At 42.6% G+C, this 18,078-nt stretch overlaps 1 protein-coding gene across 2 annotated transcripts in view; it reads left to right on the top strand.

The window, feature by feature from the left end:
- Positions 1 to 7,110: 7,110 nt before the first annotated feature.
- The window catches only part of LOC146359718 (plasminogen-like), a 53,259-nt gene continuing 42,291 nt past the window's right edge, over positions 7,111 to 18,078 (top strand). For both annotated transcript variants that reach the window (XM_084827967.1, XM_084827966.1), the window contains exons 1-3: positions 7,111 to 7,202; positions 9,567 to 9,702; positions 11,068 to 11,174. In XM_084827967.1, coding sequence (XP_084684093.1) covers positions 7,154 to 7,202; positions 9,567 to 9,702; positions 11,068 to 11,174 — 292 coding nt within the window. In that variant the 5' untranslated portion in view covers positions 7,111 to 7,153. The remainder of the gene's footprint in view (positions 7,203 to 9,566; positions 9,703 to 11,067; positions 11,175 to 18,078) is intronic.

Raw genomic sequence — 18,078 nt, 5'->3', positions numbered from 1 at the left:
GCCAAATCTCTCAGGGCGGCGTGTCTATCTGTGTGTGCGCATGCGGGGCAAGGGTGAATTAGGAGACGCAAGAAAAAGCAAAGGGATCTTTTCTCTCCTTCCTCTTCAACTGCAGGTGCTTTAAAAAAAAGTCATTAAACTTATGCGCAAGTCCGCTGCAGCAGATAAGTAGAAATTTAAAACAAAAGCCAAAGAAATTCCCAACCCCCCACCTCTCCCTTGCTGAATAAGTGCAATTGAAGTCAGTGTGATTTACTTCTGAGTAGACATGTTTATCTAAGCTGTTTTCAGCTGGTTGTTTCTTGAGGTCATTAATTTTATAAAAATATGTATACCTCCACAGAAGGGGAGATTAAAAAAAAAAAAATTCAGCAATGTGCTGACTTTCTCAGGAGTAAGCCTCACTGAAGAGAATGTGATTTACTTCTAAGCAGTTGTCCATGCCAGCTAGTTGTTCCTTGAGGCAAAGAAAAAAGACAAAGGAGAGAACATTCATTAAGCATATTGGAGGGGGTGATCATTAGCAAACACACAACCCCTCCCCTCCCATGGTCAGCAGAGGGTATAGCGGACAGGAAGGGTTAAATCCTTCCATTCCTGTTGGGTTCACCCTTAGCTGACACAACATCCCACTCCTCCTCACAGCGCTGAAGCCATTCCTACTCCCCGCCACCCCAGAGTAGCACCACAAACTTATGACACACTGAGTCCCAGAATGCAGGCAAGTCATGGTAAGCAGAAAATTCCTCACAAAAAGACTTTGAAAAAATGTGGGTTTTATGGCAAGAAAACCCATGATTGATGCGGAATGGGGATTATGTTATTGTCATGCTAGTGTGTGAGGCACAGTAACACCACAGCAAATTCCCAATGTAGATGGGCCCCATTTGCAAGATTCAATGCACCAGCGACACAGCCTAGTAATATATATGAGCAAGTCGCAAATTTGTAATAAATAAATAAATAAATAAATAAATAAATACAGTACAAAAGGGAGAGAATGAAGTGGCCCAGCAACATAACTCCCAGAACCACAGAGCTATCCTTTTGAGTAAGTACTCAAAAGCCAAGTTTATAAATGAAAATGAACCATTTAATGAATTTTCCATTCTACAAAGCATAGATACATTAACAGTTACATAAGACCCTTCAAATCAGCCTTCACTTGACCCTCCAAAAATGTATTAAGTATGATGCAATTATAAATAAACAGGGCCATAATAGGACTTAAGACTTTGCAAAATTAGTCTACGTTGAAGTGACTGATAAGTCACACGGAGAGAGAGACTAGTAAGTACAATTGCAATGTTAATCTTCAAATTTAAGACACATAATGACAAGTTCTATGACTTCCACTATTATCCCCATAATGCCTTCCCAGTTCATACCCCCCAGTTCCCACATGGAAAATGGGAGACGACTTATAAACTGCTGCCAAATTACATGCTATTCTTGATTGAAGTTGAAGAAGGCTACCACTGAGGGCTGCATCCACCAGATGTAAGAAGTTATTCTCTGTTCCCATGGGCCAGACGTGAGTTGCCCAAACCCCCACCGAGGATTCTCAACAACGTGTGTGATTCATGAGTAGATGTACATATAAGTCCTTCTGGCTTTCCAGTCTTTGAGCATCTCCACACCAGCCTAAAATAAAACCCTGCATTTAAAACAAGGCTTTCTGCTTCTGTTTTAAATGCAAGATCACAATGGACTCCCTTTACACATGCTTCCTTTCCCCCCTCCCCTTTCTCCTTCCTTCTCCCCCTTATCTGAGTCTTCCATATGTTTCATTGATCTAGCTCCTCTTCTTGTGGCTTTTCCTTTTTCACGGAGGGAACTCAAGCGGAACACAAGCAGGGTAATTTGATACCTCATTGGGCTCCATTACACGGGCAGAGAATTCCACATCAATGCCAGTTCTTTCCCCATCATTGGTATCATTGCAGGATTGGGTCATTCTCTTTAGATGGCTGTCCCCATCACGTTATTTTCCATTTCTTTCCTTCTCGCAGGGGTGGTGATGCCGCTCAGAGGCATCACCACCATTCCACGAAGAAGCATTACATACGCTCAGGGTGTAGTGATAATTCCTTCCTGGTTCCTGCCCTTTTCCCTCCCCTTGCACATTACTGGTGGAAGGGGATAGATATGCAGGCAGCCCTCCCACTGATCTCCCTGGGCACCCCGCCTCCCCGTTCAGTGTTTCTGACAATCTCTGCCATTTACTCGCTGGGAATATACAGCAGGGGGGCATCCCAGCAGGTTGGAACGCCACTCTGCTGACTTGTTCAGAACGCAGCAGGCTGAAAATGGCAAGGACCCAAAATGGCGTAGGCACGGGAAGGCAACACACCCCACAGCCCATTGTCACCACCTTCACCATCATGACCACACCCCCAACAACCCAAAACAACCACACACAGCTGCCAACATACAGTGGTTCATTTGCGCTAGGGGAGAAATATATGGGGAGGTCATGGTGCTCCATTTGTGCATATTTGGAAAAACACCACATTTTTTCCGTTTGAGGGAAACATGGGATAGGTGGGTGGAAGTGGTGGGATGATGACTGGCTGATGACGACGTCATGTAAGGGAACCGCACAATTCAGTGAGTTGGCAATTATGAGCGTGCAATAAACTGAAGGTGTACAGATGGCCAATTTTCTCTGATCTATTTAAAAACTGAATAAAGGTCATTTAGTGCAGGAGGCACCCTGGAAGTTAACCATGTCATCTAAAGGGCCCGCAAACTTCTGTGAGTGAGCAGTCTCAATAGCAGGATAAAAGCTCCATGTGAAGAAGCCCTTTATCACAGGAATGCAGTTACTGAAGTAACTCTCAAGGCCGTCACTCGTTAGTAATACAGTTTCACTTTTTCTCTTTGTTGTCTGACTTGTCTCCACCTCCTCAATGCACATTTGTGCTGTTCACTCTGAATTTTCCTGTTCCACCTCTTTGATGCCTTACTGGTAGTTTCTGCTTTGAATTCTTCTACTACAGTTTTGAGTCTCCCTCAGTCTCACCAGTTTCTTTATCTCATATATCTGCTACCTGACTATTAGTTTTGAACACCAGTTCCTACCATGGAGGATATAGCTGTACCAGTCAATATTTGCCTGAATTGTACCTGAAATTCTGAGCAAAATTAAGCACATTTAAATCCCACTGACTTCAAGCTTAACTTTACCATAGAAAATTATTTGCTTTTTAATTTATTGAATATTGAATATTTTATTGAATATTTTTATGCCACACTTCTTCCATGGAGCTCAGGGTGGCATACATGCTGTTGTCCCCACCATACTTTATTTTGACATCAACTCTATGAGGTAGACTAAGGTGAATAGCTCTTGTATTCACCCATTCCCTTAAAAAATGGAGCGACCCAAGGTCACCCAGTAAGCTTCATGGTTGAGCGGGAATTTGTACTCTGGTAACTGCAGTCATTTATTTATTTAATTTCCATCTTGCCTTTCCACCAAAAAAACAGCAGTCAAGACAGATAATAATAAAATCCAGATTAAAACATAACATACATACAAATATATTAAAAACACAATTAAAAACACAACAATAAAAGAAATAAACCAATTAAAACCTGCTTCAGCAGCCAACCAGCTTATATGCCAAAGACCTACCTGAATAAAAAACATCTTTGCCTGCCAGCAGGACAACAGTCCGCCACTCTTTCTATTACACTACACTGGCTTTTATGGTGCTTATAAATTAGATTTTAAAGTGATTAACTTGGGCAGGATCGGGCAACTATGAAAAACTTGTGCAGTTCACACTCCATGCCATGTTCTGTTTTAATTAGTACCAATGTTGTGCTGCTTTAAGCAGTGCGGCACCTGATGCTGACTGAATGTTTCATATAGCACACTGAGGGCATCTCTATACCAGCCTAAAATCCTGCATTTAAAGCTGGGCTTTCTGCTTCCGTTTTAAATGCAGGATCACAACAACTACCTTTTTCATGTGCTTCCTTTCCCCGCACCCCCTTCCCTGCCTTCTCCTTCTTTCTCCTTCTTCTTCTTGTTCCATTATCTTTAATTGATCTCGCTCCTCTTCTTGCCACTTTTACTCTTTTCACGGAGGAAACTGAAGTGGAACACACAACAGGATAATTTGATAGCTCATTATCTGCGATGTATTTAAAAATGGAACAAAGGGAATTTAGCACAGGAATGATCACGGTATCATGTAAAGAGTCTGCAAACTTCCGTGAAGGAGCAATCTCAGGATAAAAGCTCAGTGTGAAGGAGCCCTGATATGGAGCAAGGAGCTGGCAAAGGTGAGGTCTGAAGGTCCTCAGAGCACACAAGGTCCAAAAAGGGAACTAATTAGCAATGGGATGCTAGACCGAAGTCTGGGAACTGGAGAACAGACATTGTTCCAGCAACCATTTGTCCAAAACTGAGGGCTTTAAAGCTTGAGCTTTTAGGGTCCCCACCCACTCAGGGCTCGGCTGCAGATCCACAGAGATGCCCTGGGAAATTATGCACAAGAAGAGCTTTACTCATGAGTAGCCCTTTCTCATGAGGAGCTCTGAATTTTAGGCAGACATTTCTTCACCTAATGAATGGGATGCCCATGTTTATTTTATATACTGGAGGTTTTTCCTGTTTTTATTTCAAATGTTTTATGCTGCTGTTCCTGTTAATTGTTGTTTATATTCAGCATTTGATCAGTAAACCAGCTTCGCCTCGAAAGGCAGCATGAAAATATTTTAAACAAATACCAAAAAAAGCACAACATGATTATTACAGTGCAACCATGTACATGTCTGTTCAGAAGGAAGTCCCACTGAGTCCAATGGAGCTTACCCCCAAGTGTGTAGGTATAGGAATGCAACTAGGGCACCCACATGTCCTACTTTAAAGAGGATAGTGCTCTTGACAGCCCTCTATTCAAAAATGCCCCCTATTTGAGGGGCTGCCCTGTCCAAGTCAGGTCTAAAGATAAAGAACTATAAGAAGGGAGAGCAGCCCATCAGCAGTGAGCTGAGCACCTGGACAGCAGACTGAGCAGGCAGGCACAGAGATCGCCTGGTCACAGTCTTCCTTACCATGGTGAGATGTATTGTATTTCTACTTAAATATAGCAATTATTTTTAAATGTGCATCGTATGTATAAATCAGTATATGCAAAAGTTATGCATTTTTGTGTCCTATTTTGCCCTCTTTTTTGGTGAGGCATAACCGGCCACCCTACAGCTTCTTCGTTGCTCCGTTTTTCAAGCTGTGATGCAATTCAAAAACTAAATGTTGAGTTTCCAAAATGACCCCTGGACTCACCCAAGACTGTCCCAGCACTTTTGTACCCATATTTGCATATGGTTCCCTGTGCTCATTGGACTTTTCCAAGTTTGGCATGTGTCTAGTTCCTTGTGCCTCTGTCCTTGCTACCTTTCTACTTCTGGGGATGGTGCCCTTGAAACACATGCACTTTGGACTTGATTTTGTGGTTGTCATCTTGGCATTTAGGGATATCAGAGATTAATGGAATAATGTATATAATGGCCTGAGCCAACTGGAGGTCCCATTTAGTAGCTAGTTATGGTCCCTTGAGTATTTTCATCTTACAGTAAACAAACCAACAGGAAAGTGCTAACTTAAAAGGTGCCCTGCAGCTAATTATATTTTAACCATTGTGCTAACTAAAGTACCCCTGATTTATCTCAGATAAACATCATCCTTTAGGCAAGCCTCTGAGGATATCAAACAGAAGAGGACAAACATGACTAGATCAACATTGTTCCAGAAGGGGGATGAGATTTAGACAAGATAGATAATAAGCAAAAAAAGAAAACTCCTTCCTGTTTACAAATGAAAGCATCCTTCAATGTGGAAAGCTGTCAGCGTCTTAACAACTCCAGGTGAAAATGAGCATGATGACACATAAGATGCAAGCACCAAGGAGGCCGATCAAAAACAATCAAAAACAAATAACAATGCATTATTCTCTTACAGCTTCAATGTTACAAATGCTTTCAATACAATTTATCAATTTAGTGCCAGGCTGGTAACTTGCATACTGAGTGCAACTTTACTGTGGAATGTATAGACCCAGCATTTGATTACTGAGAAGACTTCAGTACACGTTTAGATCAAAGGTGTCATGTGAATGTGTTTTTGATTTCAAGAACAATTGCGGAAGCATCCACTTATAAAATGAAATTATGAATATATAACATGCCAAGATCTTTGGCAGTGTGACTGAAAATAATGCATAAATAATCTTTTCTAGGGCATGTAGTGAAATACCAGGGAGGGATTTGGAAAGTTGAGGTTTGGATGGCATTAGAATTTCAATTCATGTCATTTGTACCTCTTTCATTCCAATAGCCCCACATAACTGGCAAATATTCATGATTGTCTCATTCACATCATGTTTCCACATGAGCACATATTTGGGCATGATTGGGACTCTTTGTTGCCTGTGCAAGAAATGTATTATGTGAATAGAACCAAATTCAAGAGCTTAAACCTGTGACCACAGCGTGAAAGCCCTTTCTGCTCCTATCTTCCAGCCATTTTAGCCTATGGTGAGGTGTGTGCATCTGCCACCACGTGCTGAATTTGGCTTTTGGTGCAACACTGTTGACCCACACTAAGGTGATTGATGGTTGCATCCCAAAAGCTGAATTCAGCATGTAATTTTCAGATGCGTACATGTGGCTGTTAAAAGTCTGAAGCATTTGGAAGTCAACCTGGGCTAGGCTTTTCCCATGGCTGCCACATGTCAAAATGTTTGTGAGAATAGGCCCGAACTGAATTGTGCATTTAGCCATTGAATTCATAGAGAGGCGAAGATCTGTATGTTTTTGAAATCCAGAAACATTCCATAATGGTTTGATTAACTAAAGGAAGGTAAGAATTTCAGAGCAAAGATTGTCTTACATAAATCAGGAAGGTGTTCCACCTTTCCCCAATACGTAATCAGACATTTAAATGTTATTTTGTAAGATCCTGAATTCAAGGTAATGTTTGAACATTTGCACCAGAAAATAGAGGCCCAACTTACCGAGAGAATGTTTAACTCAATTTGGCTATCTTGTTTGCTTGATGCTTGTCTAACTCTAAGCTGAGTCAATAAAACTTTGTCCACTGAGACACAGTGCTTTCAGCACACAAGCTGGCTGTCCCAAAATGGGGTCTTGCAAAGATATCTTTGTGTTACTTTTATTTCTCTATGCAGGTAAGGTTGTCTTTACATTACTTTTTAAAGCAACTGAGATTGTAAAAAAAAAAAAAGGTTTCAGAAATAGCTTGTAATCTCCAAACCACTATGCTGGATTTATCCTCTAGACTTGAAATAGGTTGAGCCCAAGTACAAGCCTGAAGTGTGGGGTCCATATTTGTTAAAGGTTGGATAACTAGGTCTTGATTTATAAAAGCTTATACTATAAGCTTTTATATTATACAATATATAATTTCTTCTTCTGGTTTTTGAAATGCTGTACAATCCCAAAAACTATGGTGCTGAAAAGGTTGGCTAAGGAATTCTTTGGGCAGATTAAATGTAAAGTTGGATTTATTTATTTTTTTACTGAGACTTGCTGAACGTCAGGCATGTGGGTTTTCAAATTGTGAGCTATATACTAATTCTCAATGATCTAGGTAAGAATATGCATTAGTCTCTCCTGTGAAACATTTATTGTGCTATGCTGCATTTTTTATTTGGTTCTTGTGTTTTTCTTATACTCCCCCCCCCCATCTTCCTCCAAACAGCTCAGGGCAGCTTTCTTATGTTTCTTCAGACAGTCTCCGATCCAGGGAACTTACAGGGCCAGATATGCTTAGCTTTTGCCATAGGGCGGCTGCTTCATGTTCCATCAGATCATTCTTTGGTTAGTGTTATATTGGTGTTATAGTTAAAACTAGAAAGGGTGACAAGCTACCCTTGTTCCGTGTTGCTGTAATAGTTTCAGAAGTGTTTTGTAGCTTCCACCAAAGGACAACAGCTCCTTAAGAAGACAACTCACACTATTTGTTTTTGGATATAACATAGCTGAGGCCCAGATACTGCAACTACAGAAACTCAGCAGCCACCATCTTAACCATGAGAGGCTTCTTCTTCCCACACTCCACTAGGAGGCAGGTGGCCACTCCTCCAAACATGAATTGTGTGGGCAGCACTTAATTGAGTCCCATTGGCAAAGGGAAGAGAACAAATTAACACAGAGACATAGCTCGGATAATAAACTGGCCACAGCTTTATTGACTTTCACTTCAGTAGGCTTGGCAATGACATAGGGCATGGGTCCTGCCATCAGCCAGCTTGCCTGCTGTCCAATTTCCCCTTCCTGGCCCACATGCCAGGAGCACTGTTGGTGGATTGCAGGGCCAGGGGCACACCATGGCATGGGCTGCTAATGTGCATCCCTTTCCACCACCCCGGACATGGCAAGTTCACAGCTCACACACTGGTCTGGTCTTGGTGCCACGTCCCTGAGATCCCTTACAGGAATCCCCACTGCTAGGGAGTGGGGAGCCCAATCCTTCTCTCCCTCACCAGTGGATCCAACCCAGTGCCAATCGCTCCTACACAGTTATGACAAATGTTATAAAATGAAGCAGCCACAAAGCATTTACTGATAGGCCAGGTCAACTTGGAATTAATCTTGCAATGGAATTAATCTTGCAATGGGGAAGGCAAAAAATCTGCACCGTCTTTGCCAGTCCTGCAGGCCTGCTTTTAGGGGCCTCAGGTTGAACTGGAGTGAGAACAAAGGAGACAGAACTCACACCGGTGGATCTGCCCCTTTGCCCCCACCCCCATCAAGCCCATCAGAGTGCCGATTGGCTCAGCAGTCCGTTCCCTGGGAACGCGTAGATGTTGTGGCTGTGTAGCCACTCCTTGCCAGCCTTTCCTCCCTTCGCTGCCAGCCTGCACACTCCCACAAATCATGGCTCCCCAGTAAGAAAGGAACTCAGCTTCTCAGCTCACCAGCAGTAGAGTTTGCATATTCTTTGCCACATATGTTATTATTAGAGATTTCATATGTGCAAAGGTTCATCGGTTGGACTTTCCCACTGTTGTATAAATAGATTCCAGTCACCACATTCCAATCACAACATCATTATCAGTTCAGAACCTGAAATCCATTATCATCAAGAACTGATAAGGGTGTCTCGGGGGATGATTTGAAGGTACATTATTCAACAACTTTGCTGAACTTAAGTAGGTTTAGGTCTGGTCACTGCCTGGATGGAAGACTACTAAAGAATCCCATGTATATCACTCTGAGCCCCATCATGGAAGAAAGGTGGAACAACAACAACAACAACAACCCACCACTTGCACAAGAGAATCAGCGGAGGCGTAAGTGCCCCGTTGGATTCTGTCCTATGTGATTTTATGCCCACTCTCTCTGGAGTATGTAGGACATTGCCCTACAATTACCATTCATGTTGAGTTCTACACATCGTATGTGCTATGATACATAACCCCAGCTCAATCTGAATAAGGAATGTAATCAGCCAGTGCTACAGAGAAACTTATGTTTTTATTGGCTACAGTGTTTTCACTTCTTAGTTTCATCTCTTCACTTTCTTTTAGTTCAAGGAGATATCCTGGATAACTATGTACGGACAAATGGAGCTTGGATAATTGGTCTTCCAAAACACCTCTATAGAACTCTCAATAAAGAAGAATGTGCTAAGAAATGTGAAGCTGAATCAACATTTACTTGCAGGTAACTGGGACAATGCTGCATCTTATAAAGAATGCCCAAATGTCCTAATGTTCAGTGATGCTCTCAAATGTTTCCTAGACATACTGGGTTATAGCCAATGCTAGTTCTACTTATAGTAGACCCACTGAAATGAATGGGACTTACCTTAGTAATTACTAATTTAAGTCCCATTCATTTCAGTGGGTCTACTCTAAGCAGGACCAACATTGGATACAACTGTAAGGCTGCAGTCCTAACTCTTATATTAAGTTTCAAAATAATAACAACATCTGCCTTTTTGAAATCTATTACAAATGCCTTTCAATCAGGGCTGGCCCAAGTCATTTTTCTGCCTGAGGGAGAACAGCAAATGGTTCCGTCCCACCCAAGTCAAGGTGCATAGTACCTAAAGCCAGCCAAATTATTTTGGTACATGAGATAGAAAATTTTATAAGCACCTCTTCCCATCCATGGCAGTAGAAATACAATAGTAACAAAGTAAATAACTAACAATTTGCTGCCCTTTTATGACACCCAAAATCTCCCTGCAGCCCCCCATGTGGCCTCAAAGACTGATCCAAAACGCTGGGGAATGGAAGGCATGGGATCTTAAAGAGGGGAGGAAAGGAAAGAAAAGTCCCATTGTGTGACATTGGATTTTACCCATAGACCTGGCTTGCACATAACGCCACCCCATACTGTGGGTTGTTGAATTGTAGATTGTTGTTATGTGCAAACCGGGAACTATGAATTAACTATGCGTTGTTAACCATGAACAACCCATGAAGAGAACCCATGTTTTGTTGTTGGGTTGTGAACTTTGGGTTGTTTAAACAATGAGTTGTCGTTACAGGCAAACCCAGAACTGTGGGTTGTTCATAGGTTGTTTTGCCAGGCTACAGAAGATGCAGGCAAGAGTGGTGAAAAACACCAACCCAGCCACTCAACATATCAGTACCACAGTGCTGTGAGGGAAGTTGAAATACAGGAAGGGAGCAGGTGAAGGAGGCAGGAACCAAACAACCCAGGAAATGACCAAACAACCAGCAGTGTGCTTGATCATCTGGCAGCCAAATCATGGGTTAACTCTGGGTAAGGCAACAATGCATGGATTCATTCAACCCTGTGTTGTTGTTATGTGCAAACCAGGTCACTGTGTTTTGTTTAAATTATAGTTTATCTGGTATATGGTAGTTTTAATATAATTTTTTAATCCTTTTTGTATTTAAAGTATGTTATGTATATTATTATATTGTAAGTCTCCTTGTGTGGGTTATGTCCCAACAAGCAACGTGTAAATAAATTTATAAATAAAATACATACAAAATAATAAAATAAATATTTAGAGAAAATTAATGTCCCTCTCACATCTTGCCATTTCAACAGGTCTTTTATATTTGCCATCAAAGAACAAAAGTGCATTACATTGGCTGTCAACTCCAAAACAGCAGTTGTGTTCAGAAGGGCAGATGTAATTCTTTTTGAAAAAAGAAGTAAGTGTATAGACATGAATATTTATCTGTAGTTCCTTAGGCAATATAATGTATTCATGAAAACTGGTATGGTTGCTAGATGGGGCAATTTGAAATATGTGATAGGTATTTTTGTCAAAGGAACATTGACCTGAGGACAAAAGGGACAGAATCTGACAGGGCCGTTCTACCTCTGCTGGTTCCGTTATGCTGCTACAAATGCTTGTTTCTGGATTGAGACAGGTCAGCAGAGTTCCCTTCTGTGAGCTCCACTGACCTGCCCCATTCCAGAAGCAAGCTTTTCTGCTCGTTTTAGGTTATTTTTAGAAGTGCCAAAGCCCTATTGTGTGAGCAGTGGGTCCTGTGAGGGCACAGGCACAAAAGGATACTACCCAAGGGTTCCAAGGTAATTTAGTAAAATATGTTATTTGTCACGGTGGGGAATGAAAAACAGCAAAGCTCCGTGTAGCAATTCTATGCCTCCCTCCCCACCCCACCCCGCGTGACCTGGCTCCTTACATTTTAGTAGAATAGTATTTAGCATTTGTATATATAAGGAAGCTGCTTGGCACCTATGTTGTATTCTTTCAGGTGTCAGGTGAAACCCTTTTTATTTTCCCAGCATTTTAGTGTTATACTCTTTTAACTTTGCTGAAGATCTCAACTGCTGGGTGTGCTCAAACTCACATTTGCTGAGATAATGGAAATACAGGGGGGCAGGGCACTTACAAGGGATATTTGGTGTAGGTGGGTGTGTGAGGGAAGTACTTAATCTGCATACCCCTGCAAATGCCACCCCCACCCTGTCACATTTTTCCGCACATGGGTTTACTTCTGGTTTTAGGGCTGTGCTAGGTGGGAAAAGTGAGGCTGAAATCATGGTTTGCTTCTGCATACCTAGGGGAGTATCCAATGTTAGAAAAGACCTATTGAAATGAACGGCTCTTAAGGTAGTTGTGAGTAACTTATGTCTCATTTATTTCAATACGTCTACTCTACATAGGACTAATATTGGATACTACCCCTAGTTAGTTCATGGCAGATTTGAACTGTAGATTGTCTGTTTCACAGCTCAATCTCTGAAGGCCAAACATGGTTTAGAGCACAAAATTTGTTTCGCAAATGCCCTGTGGTTAGGAGGGCTTTAATCCTTTGTTCCACAATGCAGTCCTGATCTGTATTGAGGGCCCTCACATGTGCAATCTGCATGGAGAAAACAGATCCTGTTGAAGCAAATGAGAGCTTTTTACTGCCTGTGAATTGCAGGTGTGGGGCCCCAATCCAATCAGGACCACAGTGGGAGGCAAAGGGTTAAAGCCCCCACACCCAGACCCGCACCAGCTCTCAGTGTGGATTGGCATATCTGTGCTGGATATGTGTGAAACAAAAATCCTGCACTCAAGGGGAAACCATGTCTGTAACATTATGTGTATTTTAACTTTTTGCCATTTTCTGTGTGAATACTAGACCAGCTAAACATAAAACAACGATAAAAAATCATGTGTTTATCTCAACGGTAAACCATTCAACATCACAGTAATTCAAGTCTATGCTCCAACCACTGAGGCCAAAGAAGCTGAGGTTGATCGGTTCTATGAAGACCTACAACACCTTCTAGAACTAACACCAAAAAAAGATGTCCTTTTCATCATAGGGGATTGGAATGCCAAAGCAGGAAGTCAAGAGATAACGGGGATAACAGGCAAGCATGGCCTTGGTGTACAAAATGAAGCAGGACAAAGGCTAATAGAGTTTTGCCAAGAGAAGACGCTGATCATAGCAAACACTCTTTTCCAACAGCACAAGAGGCGACTCTACACATGGACATCACCAGACGGTCAATATCGAAATCAGATTGATTATGTCCTTTGCAGCCAAAGATGGAGAAGCTCTATACAGTCAGTAAAAACAAGACCTGGAGCTGACTGTGGCTCAGATCATGAGCTGCTTCTTGCAAAATTTCGGCTGAAATTGAAGAACATAGGGAAAACCACTAAACCATTCAGGTATGACCTAAATCATATCCCTTATGAATATACAGTGGAGGTGAGGAATAGATTTGAGGGATTAGACCTGATAGACAGAGTGCCTGAGGAACTATGGACGGAGGTCCGTAACATTGTTCAGGAGGCAGCAACTCAATCCATCCCAAAGAAAAAGCAATGCAAGAAAGCCAAGTGGCTGTCTGATGAGGCTTTACAAGTAGCTGAGGAAAGAAGGCAAGCGAAAAGCAAGGGAGAAAGGGGAAGATATATCCAACTGAATGCAGAGTTCCAGAGAATAGCAAGGAGACACAAGAAGGCCTTCTTAAATGAACAATGCAAAGAAATCGAGGAAAACAACAGAATGGGAAAGACTAGAGATCTTTTCAAGAAAATCAGAGATCTCAAGGGAACGTTTTGTACAAAGATGGGCATGATAAAGGACAAAGAAGGCAGGGACCTAACAGAAGCAGATGAGATTAAGAAGAGGTGGAAAGAATACACAGAAGAACTAGACAGGAAAGATCTGAATGTCCCTGAGAGCCATGATAGTGCGGTCACTGAACTTGAGCCGGACATCCTAGATAGTGAAGTCAAGTGGGCCTTAGGAAGCATTAGTAACAACAAAGCTAGCGGAGATTACAGTCTTCCAGCTGAGCTATTTAAAATCCTAAAAGATGATACTGTTAAAGTGCTCACTCAATATGCCAACACATTTGGAACACTCAACAGTGGCCACAAGACTGGAAAAGGTCAATTTACATCCAAAGAAGGGCAATGCCAAAGAGTGTTCAAACTACCGTACAATTGCGCTCATTTCATATGCCAGCAAGGTTATGCTCAAAATCCTACAAGCTAGGCTTCAGCAGTATGCGAACCGAGAACTACCGGAAGTACAAGTGGGGTTTCGAAGAGGCAGAGGAACTAGAGATCAAATCGCCAACATTTGCTGGATCATGGAGAAAGCAAGAGAATTCCAGGAAAATGTCTATTTCTGCTTCATTGACTACGCTAAAGCCTTTGATTGTGTGGATCACCACAAACTGTGGCAAATTCTGAAAGAGATGGGAGTACCAGATCACCTTACCTGTCTCCTGTGAAACCTGTATGAGGGTCAAGAAGCAACTGTAAGAACTAGACATGGAACAACCGATTGGTTCAAAATCGGGAAAGGAGTACGGCAAGGCTGTATATTGTCGCCCTGCTTATTTAACTTATATGAAGAGTACATCATGAGAAACGCCAATCACAGGTTTGAATTAAGATTGCTGGAAGAATTATCAACAACCTCAGATACGCAGACGATACCACCCTAATGGCAGAAAGCGAAGAGGATCTAAAGAGCCTCTTGTTGAGGGTGAAAGTGGAGAGTGCAAAAGCTGGTTTGAAACTCAACATTAAAAAAACGAAGATCATGGCATCTGGCCCCATCACTTCCTGGCATATAGAAGGGGCAGAAATGGAAGCAGTGACAGACTTTATTTTCTTGGGCTCCAAGATTACCGTAGACGGTGACTGTAGCCATGAAATTAAAAGACGCTTGCTCCTTGGGGGGAAAGCTATGGCAAACCCAGACAGCATAGTAAGAAGCAGAGACATCACCTTGCCGACAAAGGTCCGTCTAATCAAAGCTATGGTTTTCCCAGTAGTAATGTATGGCTGTGAGAGCTGGACTATAAGGAAGGCTGAGCGCCGAAGAATTGATGCTTTCGAACTGTGGTGCTGGAGAAGACTCTTACGAGTCCCCTGGACTGCAAGGACGTCAAATCAGTCCGTCCTAAAGGAAATCTACCCTGACTGCTCATTGGAAGGACAGATACTGAAACTGAAGCTCAAATCTTTTGGCCACCTAATGTGAAGAGAAAAGTTACTGGAAAAGACCGTGGTGCTGGGAAAGATTGAAGGCAAAAGGAGAAGGGACGGCAGAGGATGAGATGGCTAGATATCATCACTGATGCAATGAATATGAACTTGAGCTTGAGCTCACTCTGGGAGAGAGTGGAGGACAGGAAGGCCTGGTGTGCTATGGTCCATGGGGTCATGGACACAACTTAATGACTGAACAACAGCAAAAGTCTTTGTAATGGCATATTTTATCATATTAGACTGCTGCATCACCGAGTTCTTTGTTTTAAGACAAAATAGTGGTCAATTAAGGGAATGAAAATATAGCTGTTAATAGGGTTTAAAAGCTATTTCATATCATCTGGAATGATGTTTGGAAGAATTGAGTAGCCTATAATAACTGAAAGTGGCTTGAGTTAGGCCTGGGATGGACCACTGGAAGCTCAGGAGATGACTCTAGACCCCAAAGTTTCATCAAGTGGCTCCCAGTGGCTCTAAACAAGTGTTAATCAAATAATAATAATAATAATAATAATAGTTCTCACAGGACTGACGTAGGCATGATATGGGAGATCTGTGAAAAAGATGTCCTGTGGGTTTCAAAGAGTAGCTTCCCTAGTGTGTATCTATGCGGGGTGGGGGTGGGATTCAGTTGGGGCTGCAGTGCCGAGAGGGTTTTTTTTTAACCTTTTCCCTCACGTAATTTTCTAAATGAAAATCCTAAAATATACATGTGCTCATATGATAGCTGTATGCTTTGCATCATGGGGCAAATAACAGCTTGGGGAACAGCCCTAGTGGGAGAACTGTCTTTAGAGGGGTGGGCCCAGAAGGCCAGAGAGGGTTTTGGAAGTAAGGAGGCCTGTGCATGTGTATGGGTGGAGTTTCAAGAAGGGAGGCTTAGTTTGTGTTCCAGAAGAATGTATAAAGCATCAACTGTGTTCCTAAACTGGATCACTGTCTTTTCTGAAAAATAACCTGCCTGGCTGAGCTGCTAGAGAAGGCAAAAAAGCTACACAACGTGGGTGGCAGAGTGTTGGATTTGAGCTTAGCCGGCCGTGGAAGAAATGACTGATGAGAGCAGCAATGAGGGGAGTGACAAACAGCAAGTAATCTCAGGAACAAAAGGAGGCAGGACTGGGCACCCTGTTTTTATGCCTGAACCATTCTCTGGGATTGAGGAAGAATGGAGCTCTTGGAGTGGGCATTTTGCACATGCTCACAGGGCAAATAGATGGTCTGATGAGGACAGAGTGGATTTCTTGGCATTGCCACTGTTACAAAAATTATGTTCTTTCCCTGGTAGACTTTCCCATTTGTTTACCAAGAACGAGAGGAGGCAGAGATCTGGTCCAACATGATTTTATTCTGCTGAATAAGGCAACCCTTGGGGCCAACGCTCCAACAAAGGTCACAATCAAGTAATGTGATCCAAAAGTTTATATAGGCAAGACCTTTGGGGGCTGTCTTACGCTTGCGCTGTACTAATCTCTTTGTCTAGCTGAGAAGGAAGCAGAAAGCAGGCAGCGCCTTTCACATATCTAGGCATGCGCAGAGAGGTAGTCTTGTACTCTAGCGTAAATACATCCTTGGTATTCCTGAGTCTCTGATAAGGCACTGTGTCTTTGTTTGGCATGACAATTTCACACTGAGGTAGAATAGACATAGCCTAGCTTATAAAATTATGGGATAACAGACATATTACAACTGAAATTTCTATAACACCACTAACAGGAAGACCATGGCAAGTGTTCACTAGCCTGGCTCACGAAATACAGGGGGAATATATGTTTTTGAAAACTGCCTTAGAACACCAATTTCAACCTCCATCTCGCACGGACTGGGGCAGGGCAGCATTTGCAGACAGAAAATGGCAACCAGGGGAGAGCCTCAGAGACAATAACACAGGAAAGCATAATTGCATATTTCCCAAGTCATATCTCGTTTGGCCCACATTTTCACTTGTAAGGAAAGGCACAATGAGATGGCCTGTTTTTCACAGCTGCCAGTGTGCCTCTTGAGGGGATCTTTCAGGGAGCAGATTTGCCTCATAGCATGTGAGTGGCACATGCGCCATCCCTAATGGCTAGGTGAAGTTAACTTCATTGTCGGGCCAGATGGTTCAGGATGTTCCAGGCCCTGACTAGGTCTCGACAATATAGTGGTTTCTGAGAATACAGAGTCTGGCCATCTCTGAACTAGAACAGAGTAAAACAGCCTGCTGCCCTCCAGTTGTGTTGGACTACAACTCCAAGCATGCCCCAGCCAGCCAGTCTAGCACATCTGGAGGACACCAAGTTGGGGAAGGCTGTGGTAAAAAAAGTATCTTAATACATAATATCACCTATAGTGATAGTTCAACGGTCGAAAATTCACTGAACAAGTATATTCACGTTGGTTTTGTCAATTCAAAGTCTGATCTTGTAAACTGAGACCTTGACATTTCATACACCTTTGAAGGCTGCCCCCAAATACTGAGCTGGGGTTTCCCAGGTGTGGGTGGGGACGGAATGGCCAGCAAGAGAGCAGATGTCATATGTTGGGGGGTTTCTCTACAACAATGGAAGGATGCAGAAGAAGAAGCCAATCGTGGCTTACCTGGATTTTTCAAGGAGCTGGCTTTGCTCTGGGCAGGGCTCCATGAGCGAGTGTATACCACCAGTAAAAGTTGCTTCACAGAACATTCTTCCGGGTAGGGTGAGGGGGTTGGAGTGAATATCATCTGACTGGCAGGGGCTGCTCAACCTATAAGAGAGACCCCCCCCTCCAGGCTCTCCCCTCTTTCTCCTTTGAGAAAAAGAGAGGCTCCCCCACATTCAGGGGACAAGCCTCATTGACCACAATGGGAGTTACTTCTGAGTAGACACTAATTGGTTTGTGTTGGGAAACATGGGGGGGCGGAAAAATCTCCTTCTCCATCCCCCCTTCCTTAAATAAACAATCCTTTCTGGAACACAGTGTTCTAGCTGCCCTGCAGTGATCAGTCAAAGCTTTGACATCAAAGCTCTCTAAATGCATTATTTTGATTCATGGGAATCTCAGTGAGCATTTCGGCAACAAGCCTCATTGACCACAATGGGAGTTACTTCTGAGTAGAC

The sequence above is a fragment of the Heloderma suspectum genome, chromosome 1 (genome assembly GCF_057233095.1).
Source record: "Heloderma suspectum isolate Gila_16-S chromosome 1, 16-S_ref, whole genome shotgun sequence".
Classification (NCBI taxonomy): Eukaryota; Metazoa; Chordata; class Lepidosauria; order Squamata; family Helodermatidae; genus Heloderma; species Heloderma suspectum.
This window is presented reverse-complemented; position numbering and strand designations above follow the sequence as displayed.